At 39.5% G+C, this 11377-nt stretch overlaps 2 protein-coding genes and 2 pseudogenes across 3 annotated transcripts; 2 read left to right on the forward strand and 2 right to left on the reverse strand.

The window, feature by feature from the left end:
• LOC128011283 (uncharacterized) overlaps window positions 1-1536 on the forward strand; it is a 9764-nt pseudogene extending 8228 nt beyond the window's left edge.
• A 1499-nt stretch (window positions 1537-3035) lies between these two features.
• On the reverse strand, window positions 3036-6026 carry LOC128015258 (FACT complex subunit SSRP1-like). Its single transcript, XM_052599350.1, has 3 exons — window positions 5915-6026; window positions 4392-4558; window positions 3036-3101 (listed from the first exon to the last, which is right to left on the reverse strand). Exons 1-3 carry the CDS (start codon window positions 6024-6026, stop codon window positions 3036-3038), a joined length of 345 nt encoding a protein of 114 aa, XP_052455310.1.
• A 1130-nt stretch (window positions 6027-7156) lies between these two features.
• Window positions 7157-9753, reverse strand: LOC128017211 (FACT complex subunit SSRP1-like; annotated as a pseudogene).
• A 50-nt stretch (window positions 9754-9803) lies between these two features.
• On the forward strand, window positions 9804-11246 carry LOC128017220 (DNA polymerase delta subunit 4). Of its 2 annotated transcripts, none has more exons than XM_052602494.1 (5): window positions 9804-9951; window positions 10399-10524; window positions 10628-10717; window positions 10890-11001; window positions 11107-11246. In XM_052602494.1, the coding sequence occupies exons 2-5, from the start codon at window positions 10401-10403 to the stop codon at window positions 11129-11131; spliced, it is 351 nt and encodes a 116-aa protein (XP_052458454.1). In that variant the 5' UTR covers window positions 9804-9951; window positions 10399-10400; the 3' UTR covers window positions 11132-11246. The 2 variants fall into 2 exon arrangements, with proteins under 2 accessions (XP_052458454.1, XP_052458464.1); XM_052602504.1 differs by having other exon boundaries at window positions 10399-10500.
• The last annotated feature ends 131 nt before the right edge of the window (window positions 11247-11377 follow it).

Below are 11377 nucleotides of genomic sequence, written 5' to 3' on the forward strand. Positions count from 1 at the left end.
TGGTCCTGAAGAAGGGCAAATTGGTCGACAGGTTCCAGTTTTCGATCTCAGGAACACCGATGACTACCATCTCCGAGAAGCCTGTGAAAAGCCTAGGGAGGTACTTTGACAGCAGCCTCAGGGACACAGCTTCAATAAAGAACACATGTGAAGAGTTGGAGAAATGGCTGAAGAGCGTCAACAAAACAGGCCTACCCGGCAAATTCAAGGCGTGGATCTACCAGCACGGGATTCTGCCGAGGATACTGTGGCCACTGCTTCTATATGAATTCCCGATTTCCACCATTACAGACCTGGAGAGGAGAGTCAGCCGCTATCTGAGGAGATGGTTGGGTCTACCGCGGAGCTTAAGCAACATCGCACTCTATGGAAACAGCTGCAAACTGACACTACCTCTGAAATCTATTGAGGAGGAGTTTAAGGTTTTGCGTGCAAGAGAGGTGCTGCAGTTCCGGGAATCAGCAGACCCAAAAGTCTCTGGGGCAGGGGTGGTAGTTAAGACTGGCAGGAAGTGGAGAGCAGAGGTGGCAGTGGAGCAGGAAGAGTCCCGTATGTGCCATGGAGTCCTAGTGGGAACTATGGCCAGAGGAAGGGCTGGTCTAGGAGCCATTGCAGCCCCCCGTTATGACAAAGCGCGGGGGAAGGAGCGGCGGCAACTGGTTCAGAAGGAAGTCAGAGCAGCTGTGGAGGAGGAGAGGACCAGCAGAGCGTTGGGGATGAGACAGCAAGGTGCATGGACTAGATGGGAGCAAGTTGTGGAGAGGAAGATCTCGTGGACTGACCTGTGGAGGGCAGAACCACACCACATCAAGTTCCTGGTCCAGGTGGTCTATGATGTTCTTCCCAGCCCGTCTAACCTGCACTGCTGGGGCTTGGCAGCATGCCCCCTCTGCCAGAAAAACAAGGGGACCCTTGAGCACGTATTGAGTTGTTGCCCAAAAGCTCTGGGGGAAGGCCGATACCACTGGCGTCATGATCAGGTGCTCAAGACTATCGCAGAGAGCATCTCTAGTGCTGTTTCCATCTGCCAAAAGTCCAGGCCTAGGAAGCAAACCATCAGCTTCATTAGAGCCGGAGTAAAGCCAGGTACAAATAAAGGAACAGCAGGGCTTCTCCAAACTGCACAGGACTGGCAGCTGTCAGTAGACCTGGGCAAGCATTTCAAGTTCCCCCAGCATGTAGTCAAGACCTCACTCAGACCTGACATCATCCTGGTATCTGAGGCAACAAAAAATGTTGTCATGCTGGAGCTCACCGTGCCATGGGAGGAGCGAATGGAGGAGGCTTTTAAGCGGAAAAAGGGTAAATATCAGGACTTAGTCAGCGACTGCCACAAACAAGGCAAGGTGGAAGGCAAGGTGCTTGCCTGTAGAGGTAGGGTGCAGAGGCTTTGCTGGACAGTCCCTCTGCAGGGCATATACTGCACTCGGCATCACAGGCGAAAGGAGGAGAAGAGCCATCTGTAACAGCACAGAGGCAGCGGGGCTCTGGATTAAGAGAGCGGAACCGTGGTTGAGCTGCCAGGGCACAAGCTGAGGCTTGATCAACCTCAGCTGGGTCGCCTGCGTGAGGGTGTCTGATGTTCGAGAGGCTCGAAAAACCCGATGACCTCAGGATACATCACTGATGATGTGCCCTGGTGCATCAGATGTATCAGTACAACAAAAAAAAAACACGATCTTTGGGTTACAAGTCCAACTCTAACCATTAAGCCACGGCCATTATGGAATACAGTGTTCTAGAAGTATGAAATGATACTTTGTGATACCTTTATGGTGCCTTAAAAAGCTATAGTCCTCATTCATTGTAATTAGCCTTTCGCCAGCCCCTCCCCAAGAACGGCCATTGCCCAATCACACATCATAATAACCGTTACTATGTGAGCAGCTCCGACAAACATCGACTCCAAGCAAGATGGTGAAGCAGTGCGCCCATGGCGTTTGTAAATCGGACACTAGATACCCCAAGAGATTGTCTGGAGGAGTTGTGTTCTTTCCATTCCCAAAGCCGAAAACACAACGTGAGGGGTGCCTACAATGGATAAAACAGTTAAATGCGTTGAACATTACAGATGATAACATACAATTTATATCTGAATGCCTTATATTTTATTTTATGTATTTCATTTTATAATTGTATCTGTTATGCACCTTTTAAGCCAAAGCAATTTTCCATTTGTGAATTCTGTTCATCAACAATGGAAATAAAACATTCTGATCCTGATTCTCAAAACAACAGAGAAATGTTAGTTAGCTTTGAATGGCTTTGACACACATGTAGGTTTAGCTAGCTAACATACCCTTGTATTTGAACAAAATCGCTACCCGCAATAGACAATAATAGACCATAACATATGAAAGAGAATGACCAGCATGACTGGTCCACAAGGCGGTGCTGGTTGCATTTGAGGTAACGTTACAGGTCATGGGGTTTCTCAGATTTCGCTTGAGACCGTTAAGCATTAGCCTCGATAGTAGTGGTGTCTCCTTCATTGTGTATTTTTATATTTTGAATGTATCCCTCCACTGCATACTGAAACCCCTTTTGCCTCGATCTGGAGGATATCGCGGAGGTATTGCTCCAAAAAAGGTCACTGACACGCACTTGTATACCTCTTCCCGACATGGCAATATGTCGCGCTGGTTCGTGTTTGACCATTTGTTTGTCGGAGGTAGCAACAGTAACTAAGGGGGGCGGGGCTCGGTGAAAGGCTAATTGCATGGAATAAATTAATTTCTGTCAAAATCTGTTCATTTATATTCCACATAAGAAAAAGTCTTATGGGTTTGGCACAACATGATGGTCAGTAAATGATGACAGAATTTTCCTTTCAGGGCACACTATTCCATTGAGGTCAACACTAACAAATGTATGTACAAGTGTTTATGAAAGTCTTTACAAACTAAAAACAAAGCTTGTGAGATCTTATGCTGTAATATGTATTGTATCAGGATTTCTTCAGGTACACCACAATGATGAAAGTGAAATAGTGTTTTCTTCCACTCCTCTTTTAATGTGTCTGTCATTAGTGTCCGTTAGTGTGAGCCAGACTCTTCGGAGCTAGGCGGTGTACTTACCACTTCCTCTTCATCATTAGACCTCTGTATAAAAAAATAACAGGAACAGAGAATGACAGGGAGACGACTAATACAATGAAAATATTTTCATCATCATCAAAAAAAAAAAAAAAGATAAAAAAAAAAAGGTTACAAAATATTTTTTAAAAGTCTTTTTTAAAAAAAGACTTAAATTGTAACAATTTTTTTTTTTCAAATTAGACGTGATTCATATTAAGGCTATAAAACCACAATTTGTTTTAACTATTAAAGAAGAATCTACATTTGTAATATTTTTAATCTAAATGTGAACTAATTATTTTAATTGTATTACATTTATTAAACTGCTCTTTATTTTTTTTTAATTCCTCTTGAGGTAAATCTCGAAATAATTCATTAGTTGTGTACCTAAATTTGGAATTTCACATTATGCTTTATTTTACATTCAATATAGTAACATATAGGCAACATGTGTCAGAAAAGAAAATTATTGCTTGACAAGCTGCGGTCATACTAGACTTTGAAAATACAACATTTCTTTGCACACTGCATCAGTTGTGACATGAATTTGCAGGTTAGAGTTCACCAAACTTGAACTTGGGAATGCAGAGAAATGTGAATCTTCTTTGCCTGAGCATGCATTCCCCATCCCACATTCACATACAAATGAATAAAAAGTCAATGCAATGAAAATTGACCACCCCTACTGAACATGAGGACTGCTGAGAAGGTGATTGGTGCAAAAATAAAAAAAATATGTTACTTGGGCAATACATACATTTTGACAGTCAACAGTCACCTATAAATTTGCCCACCATTGAAGATACTATGGAAAACTCTGTTACTGTTACTAAGCTGATGAATGAAACAGTTTCTATTCCATAAACAAATCTGTTATGTGTGTTACGCTCTTTCTCTTTGTCCTTACCACCACCTGACTTCCTTTTCTTCTTTTCTTCATTTTTCCCTCCTTTCTCCTTCCTCTCCCTTCAGGAATGAAATGTTGGGAAAACAATGATAAACAGCCAGTTACTTAATGCTAAGATCATATTTCAGAAAGATGTGATAGTGAGTAAATGATAGAATATTTATTTTTGGCTGAACTGTCCATTCAAAGTGAGGTGCAGGACGAAGTTGTGAATATTTTGAGTACTTTTTTGAGCTGCCTGAAGAGCCTCCATCACGCTCCTTATACTCTTTCAGCGCTCTTTCATACTCTTTCTTTGCATCTTCTGCTTTTGCTACCCACTCCTGGTTGTCAGTTCAAGTTCAAAACAAGACCATTAGAAGGAGAAACAATCTGAACCATTAATTGTTGAAATGTCTGTATGTCACCTCTTTCTTCTCTTTGCCAATCTGTTTCCACATTTCCCCAGCCTTTTTGGAGATTTCTGTGACAGAGATGCCTGGGTTCTCTGATTTAATGCGGTCTCTGCTCGAGTTCAGCCAGAGCATGTAGGCACTCATTGGCCTCTTGAGGGCACTGCTGTCCTTTTCCTTTTCTAAAAACACACAAAGTAGCGTTGAATATGAGGGTAAAAAAGCAAACGGAGTAAAAAAAAAAAAAAAATTGCTAGCACCACTTATTAAAACTGTGTCATATCAACACAAAGCCTCTTACTCCTCTGCGATCTCATCATCTTCTTCTCCAGGATTAAAAAGACTCATCTAAAAAACAAAACAAACAGTTAAATGTTAATTTCTCACACAAAACATATTCCTATCAGTTATTATTCATGACATTTAAACACCTGCACCTAGGGGTGGGCGATATGGCCAAAATTTTGTGTCACAAGAATAATAGGTAACAATAGGTCATTTTATTTCACAATAACAATATATATCACAATATAGTGATTTCTCCTGGAAATAACATTGTTACAAAACCATCATTTTAGATACCAATGACATTGCACAACTATTTATTTTTTATTTTTTTATAAAATATCTCCCTTTGGAGTGGACTTTGAGATTTGTATCTTTGCAGATCTTTTTATGCTTAAACATACACACTACAAACTGACTAAAATTCAAAAAGTGAAAAAGCATAATATGAGCCCTTGTAAGATGTGCTACTTTTACACATAGTACATGTGATCATGAAATCCAAAGTGACAGTGGACAGTGAGCACTCATTCAAAAGCCAAAAGCGGCTCCCTGATGTGCAAAAATTATTTTCAGTATTAAAATGTTTGCAGGAGCAGGCGGGGCAGGAACACACGTTGCAGGAGCAGAATTAAGAAAACAGTCCGTGCAGGGCTCTACACTTGTCCTCTAAGCACATAATCATATTTAGCGTTCTGACAGATTGGCTCAGAGAGTTGACACCAAGCAGCAACCTTCTAACTTGTGAAACCAACACCAAAGTGACTAAAACTGCAATTCATTGCCTGGCCGCCAGAGGCTGGCTCCAAAAGGGAGTCGGCCCCTTGACTCCCACATGTTAAAAATAAGAAGAAAAAAAAAAGTTTACAGCATGGTACAAAAAGTGGTTTTGGTTTATATTGCTGATTTCTCTCTTCATGACAACTGTGAGGGGGTGAATGATTTTTAATACTCATCCGTTACAATTATTTTAAGCCTTAAGTTGAGAATTTTTAAGGGTGTGACCACTTGAGTGACATCTGGATTGCCTTCTGTCAAGCCCACTGTCAAGCTAGGTGGGCGTTGTTTTAGCAACCAGCTCATCCCACTTCCCTCATCTTTGCCCATTTATGATTATCCGGGAGTGACATGCTACCAAGATGGTGATGGCTGGCTCTGCCAACTTTGAGCTTCATGAACGCTCTTCAGAGACCTATGGGTGACGTCACGGACACTACGTCCATGTTTTTATTCAGTCTATGGTTGCCACTCACCACTTTCACCCTCTGGGTCGTCACTGTCATTGGCCTTCTCACGTATCTTGCCCTCTTCTTTCATGCGCTCCAGGTATGCATCATGCTGGTCATCGTCTGAGTCAATGTACATGTTATCATTACCTTTCATGCCCTGACAGAGTACAAATTAAAATGATATTAATGCAATATCAAAATGCCATTGCAAAGTTAGTATTTGTAAAAAAAAGCAGACAGAGGAAAGCGTTTTCCAAGCAAAAGATTTTAAACCCTCATACCAGCCTTTCTCTCTCTCTCTCTCTCTCTCTCTCACACACACACACACACACATTCATATAAGCAATCAGTGTTAACTCATTCAAAAGCACTCCCTTGTGCAACGCTGTCTTTATAGCACTCAGAAATATCTAGCATACAAAAGGTTTTCTCGTACAGTAACAAAATACTGTTGTGGTCTTAATGAAAGTCTGTGTGATCTGAACACAGCGTTAAGCTGCTCAAATCATAACCAGCAGTGAGCCACCTTTTACCACCTTTTTGTGGATGAGACATCTGCCTGAAGCCATCAAAGATAAAAGAGAACGCATTTGACACTCGGTTCTGATTATTAGTGTGTGCTGTGGTTTTGTCATCTTAAATGCTTGAGATCTTTGAAGTTGCCTTTATTCTTGGCAGCAAATGTAGACAGTTTATTTTTGACATCCATCTCATCCTTCACCGGTGTACCTCATTCTCTGTCTCTCTCGCTTTAACTCACTCATTCATGTTGAGAGTGAGGCTGATATCCTCTTCCTTGGAAAACAGAAGAATCAGAAAATGATAGCGGGTTTGACCTTGTTTAACTGGTGGGTCCAGACTGATCCGAAACAGACAAGAGGTCACAAATATTAACATTAACATAGATGTCTTATTTCAGCACAATTCGCAAATTTAGTACACAGCAAAAGTAGATCAATGAAATAGACAAAGGCCATTAATACTAGCCCTAAAGATGGATCCAGATAGAGAGAATAGATAACTTCACAGACTGATGCCATTCTCACCACAAAGAACATCTGCCACCGGTCCTTATGAGACAACAGGAAAAGGTGGAGCACTGTGGTGTTTGTCTTACGTCTCACCATGCAGAAGGAAAATAGTCAGATAAATATGAATATCGTACCTACAGAGAGCATAAAACATTAAACATGGCTAGTTGACACCATATTCTAAGGAGAAAACAAAAAGGTGTGATGTTATCTGTCTATATGTGTACCTGCCCCTAGGTGTGAGGCACTGGAACTCTCTGAAGATACACACAGCATCTCCTGTAGCCTGGATGACATCTCACCTTTGACAGAATGTTCTGAGCAAATGTCTGAAACCGCAGAGGATAGTACTGGGAGCTCATTATTTTCCAATTTAAGTGGGCTTTACGGATCCAAAGATTTTACTTTCGGCTTGAACTGGTGTCTGTAAAAAAAATTAAACAAAATCAGTAAAATTCAAAAATAAGATTAAACTGAACAACCAAATAAAAAATAAGCTGATTAAAATAATATTATAAATAAGTATTTTAATAAATGATACATCTAACAGTACAGTACTATAAAAATCAATGTGACAAAAAAGTATTTTTTAAATAATGTTTTACACATTTATAATATTAATTGTTCAAATTAAAGTCAGGTACATTGGCTTTTTAAATTAAATTTGATAGCTTAATATCAGGATGGGTGTCCCTTGCATGAGGATGATCATATTTGGGGTCATCTAAAAGATTTAAAGCCCACGCTTTATAGGCAATTAAGCATATAATTATAATTACTTTGTAAACTCTGCCATCTGTTGGTCACTGTCAGGTAGTGGCGCACACACACTTTCCCCCTTGGTCTCCTGTGGTGGCTGGGACATAGAAGCGCACCTCCATGAGGAACACCTCTGTGTCATCATTCTGATGAAACTCCACAGAGACCTCTTTCTTTCCAGTTGCACACTGGGATACACTGGCGAGTGGAGTCTCAAACTGTCATTCACCTCAAATGAAAGCAATGGCCCTGAAAAGCCACAGAAGGGCAACATGTTTACTACTTGGATATAGCTGTGAAAATACATTTTAGGCTAAGTTTATCAAAATGCACAGCTGGTTAGTTATTAACAGTCTCCTATTATTTCTAATAAATATCATGCATGGATTTATTTCTAGTGGTCGACTAATATAGTTTATTAATGGCAGCTGGCGATGTATTAGGCTGATAACCTATCTAAAGCTAATTTGTGATATCATAGTATTTATTTAAAGATTGTAAATAACACAGTTATAACAATTGCTGTAAGTACATTTTTTTATTTTACATATTTACTAAATTAGATAAAAAATGGAAATGAATCAGTATGAAAGAAAATATTTGAAATTAATATCAAATCTTAAACATTTAAGTAGCTGTGCTTGATTCTGTAATCCGACTATAGTATTTTTTCACAAGTAAATAAATTGTTGAATATATAAATTCAACAATATGAATATGAATAAAAAGGGAAGTAAATACTCATTTTCCAAATAAAAACCTGGTTGTTCTAACACTACATACAGTACAGTAGGTAAATATGACATATTACAGTAATGTTGATAATTAAAAATGCCAAATATTTGCAGACACATCAACCATAGCAATATTTTGCTCAACAACTGATTATTTCTACTATTACTGATACAGTGTCAAAAGTCCTCTTCTAATATTGAACTACTCATCCTACAGACCATATAAACTTAAAATAAGGGCACTATAAAAATGTTATACTGTACATATCTCAGACATGGTGTTGTATCATGAATGCACTGACCATTAAATTTAGCAGTGCCCCAGTTCCAGCCCTTCACACTCATCTTTCTCAATCAGCTCCACTTTGTAGTTGTCTTTGAAGTACTCTGAGATCTTCTCAAGGTCCTGTGCATAAAGAGATGGGGGAAAATGTAAAACATGGAACGAAACTGTGGAGGGTGGAGCAAATTGATCTATTTTATTGAATGAATGAATGTTGTTTCTCTGACACACAGTGTCTTTGAAGCCATCATATTTGTAGATGTTTCCGGTGCTGGTGCACAGTTTGATGCCGTGACCCAGACAGACTCTTCTCCACAGGGCTTGAATGAGCTCAGGCACCAGAATGCTGTCCACCTTCCCAGTCTTACTGTTTTTATACACCACTGTCTGCTTACTGAAGCGAAGACGCCCATCATTCTGTAGAGAGAGATCAGTCAGACATTTTATAATAACATCTCAGACACCAGACTTGCAGCATCTACTCACCCAGGTGCCCTTGAGCTCCTGATAAATATCCCTGCATTCCAGTGTGTTGTTCATTTCAGCCACTCCAGCTTAAACAAGAGTGGACCTGTGATGTTCAAAAGCTGAGACTGCAGAGGTAAAATCATAAAAATTACATAAAACAGTATTCAAATAGATTTTTGAAATGAAATCCGTTATATTTCAAGAGTATTGGTAGAAATCTCCAAATTGCCATTGAGGTGGCACACTTTGTTGCAGGTTGATGTGTGATGTCATTTAGCTTTGCGCTATAAAATAAGTCTTTGCGAATCTTAATATCTTGCATAGGCACTTTAAATGCTTTTTCTAAATCTAAACAAATACATGGAACAAGCAAAGCTACCGTATTCGGCTATTGTTTTTCTATTTTTGTGACGAACTACACATTTTGAACTGTCAACTGATTTTGAAATTTCCAACAGGACTAGTTTACTTCGAACACTTTTATTGCATAGAAAATGAAATACGTGAGATGTCTGAATCAGTATTACAGTTATTCATCGAGAGTATAAAGGCCGAGTCCCGTGTGCGTACTGCGTAGATTTGCGGCCGGTGCTCAGCGCAGTGGTTTGTAACGCGTTCGTCATGACGCCATCACGCTCTGTGCGTAGCCCCGCCCTTCATATCGAATGTACGTATGTTTTGTAAACGATCGAAACTCAAATCGAAAGTTGAAAAGTTTTATTGATGAAGACTGCTGTCATCGTTCGTAAATAATTTATCGTCCGACAACATTCTAGCAGCATTCAGGTATGCCGTGAATTTCATATATTTCTAAGGGGATTCACGTGCAATTTTACAAACGGTTTAACGTTGGTCGGAAGCAGTGATGTACAATCGATCGATTGATAAATAAAGATTGCCATAACTGGTCGGTTTAACTCAATTTATTTTTAACTCTACACAAAAACGAATGGTTTTTCCTTTGTTACATACGTGAGCTTCTTTTCTAATGTTTGGATAGCATCTTTGACCAAAAATGTTCTTTACTATGCGATGCTGTGATATGTCCTATTGACAGAATGTATAAAACACGAGTGTGATTAATATGTATATGTGAACATTATAAACTTAATGATGACGAGTCATTGACTTATCCTCTTGTTGGAAACCTGTATGACTTGTTAGCTACGTTTGTTAACATGAGCTAACAATGAAAAAATAAATAAATTGTTGCTCACTGTCCTTTAATTTTAGATATGACACAAAAGCGTGGCCTCATAACCGACACCTTCAAGGTTGTAAATAAGGCAAGGAGAGGGGGCAAGAGAGACAAGTGTCCTTCACCGCCAATCGCAGGTGGGATAGTACGTTTGTCTTTGAGTATGTGCATATTTCATTGAAATCAGAGTCATTTTATTCCTAAACGGTGCAAATTATTCAAAGGTGATTCAGCAGCATTTATAACAATGTTATAACTTATCAGAGCCTGAGCCCCCACAACTGAGTGAAAGAGACATAGATCTTCAAGGACTTAAGAAGTTTGATCTGGAGTGGAAATTTGGACCATGCACAGGTGCGTCATTAATTGTATTAACCAATCTCTTTCCATTGTTAACCGATCTCTCTGTCTATAAAATAATGAAACCATGAAAATATCATCTGCCTCACTTCGAGGTCTTGAATTTTTTTAAAGATACAAATATTATATAATAATAATAGTGTTTGTGTGTGTGTGTGTGTGTTAGGGATCAGTCGACTGCAGAGATGGGAGAGGGCAGCACTGCATGGGCTGAATCCCCCGCAGGAGATTAAAGACATTTTACTGAAGCAGAGCACTGACCAAGAGTACACACAGAGGTATTACAAACATACACTCACATATTCCCTCTCTCCCACATGCAGATACAATAAAAACCAGCCGATGCCTGTCACTATAATGCTCACTTTCTTGCTCCGTTTCAGTCTCTGGTGTGACTATCCCCTCTGAAAAACTGATGGAGAAAAGACAGAAAGATGAGAAATTTTGTAGTGTTTGATATGTTCTACTATGTTTGCTTTGTTGTTTATTTCACTACATTTTATTAAACATTTTATACACAAAAGCTATTGTTGAGTCTCAGGTATTTATAAATCAGGATTTACTCTCTGTGGACCTGCTCCATATGCATAACTATATCAGTAACACAGATCCTTATATGCTTTTTTCCCCCATCTTATTAGTATATTCTGTCAC

The sequence above is a fragment of the Carassius gibelio genome, chromosome A1, assembly GCF_023724105.1.
Source record: "Carassius gibelio isolate Cgi1373 ecotype wild population from Czech Republic chromosome A1, carGib1.2-hapl.c, whole genome shotgun sequence".
In the NCBI taxonomy this organism is placed as follows: domain Eukaryota; kingdom Metazoa; phylum Chordata; class Actinopteri; order Cypriniformes; family Cyprinidae; genus Carassius; species Carassius gibelio.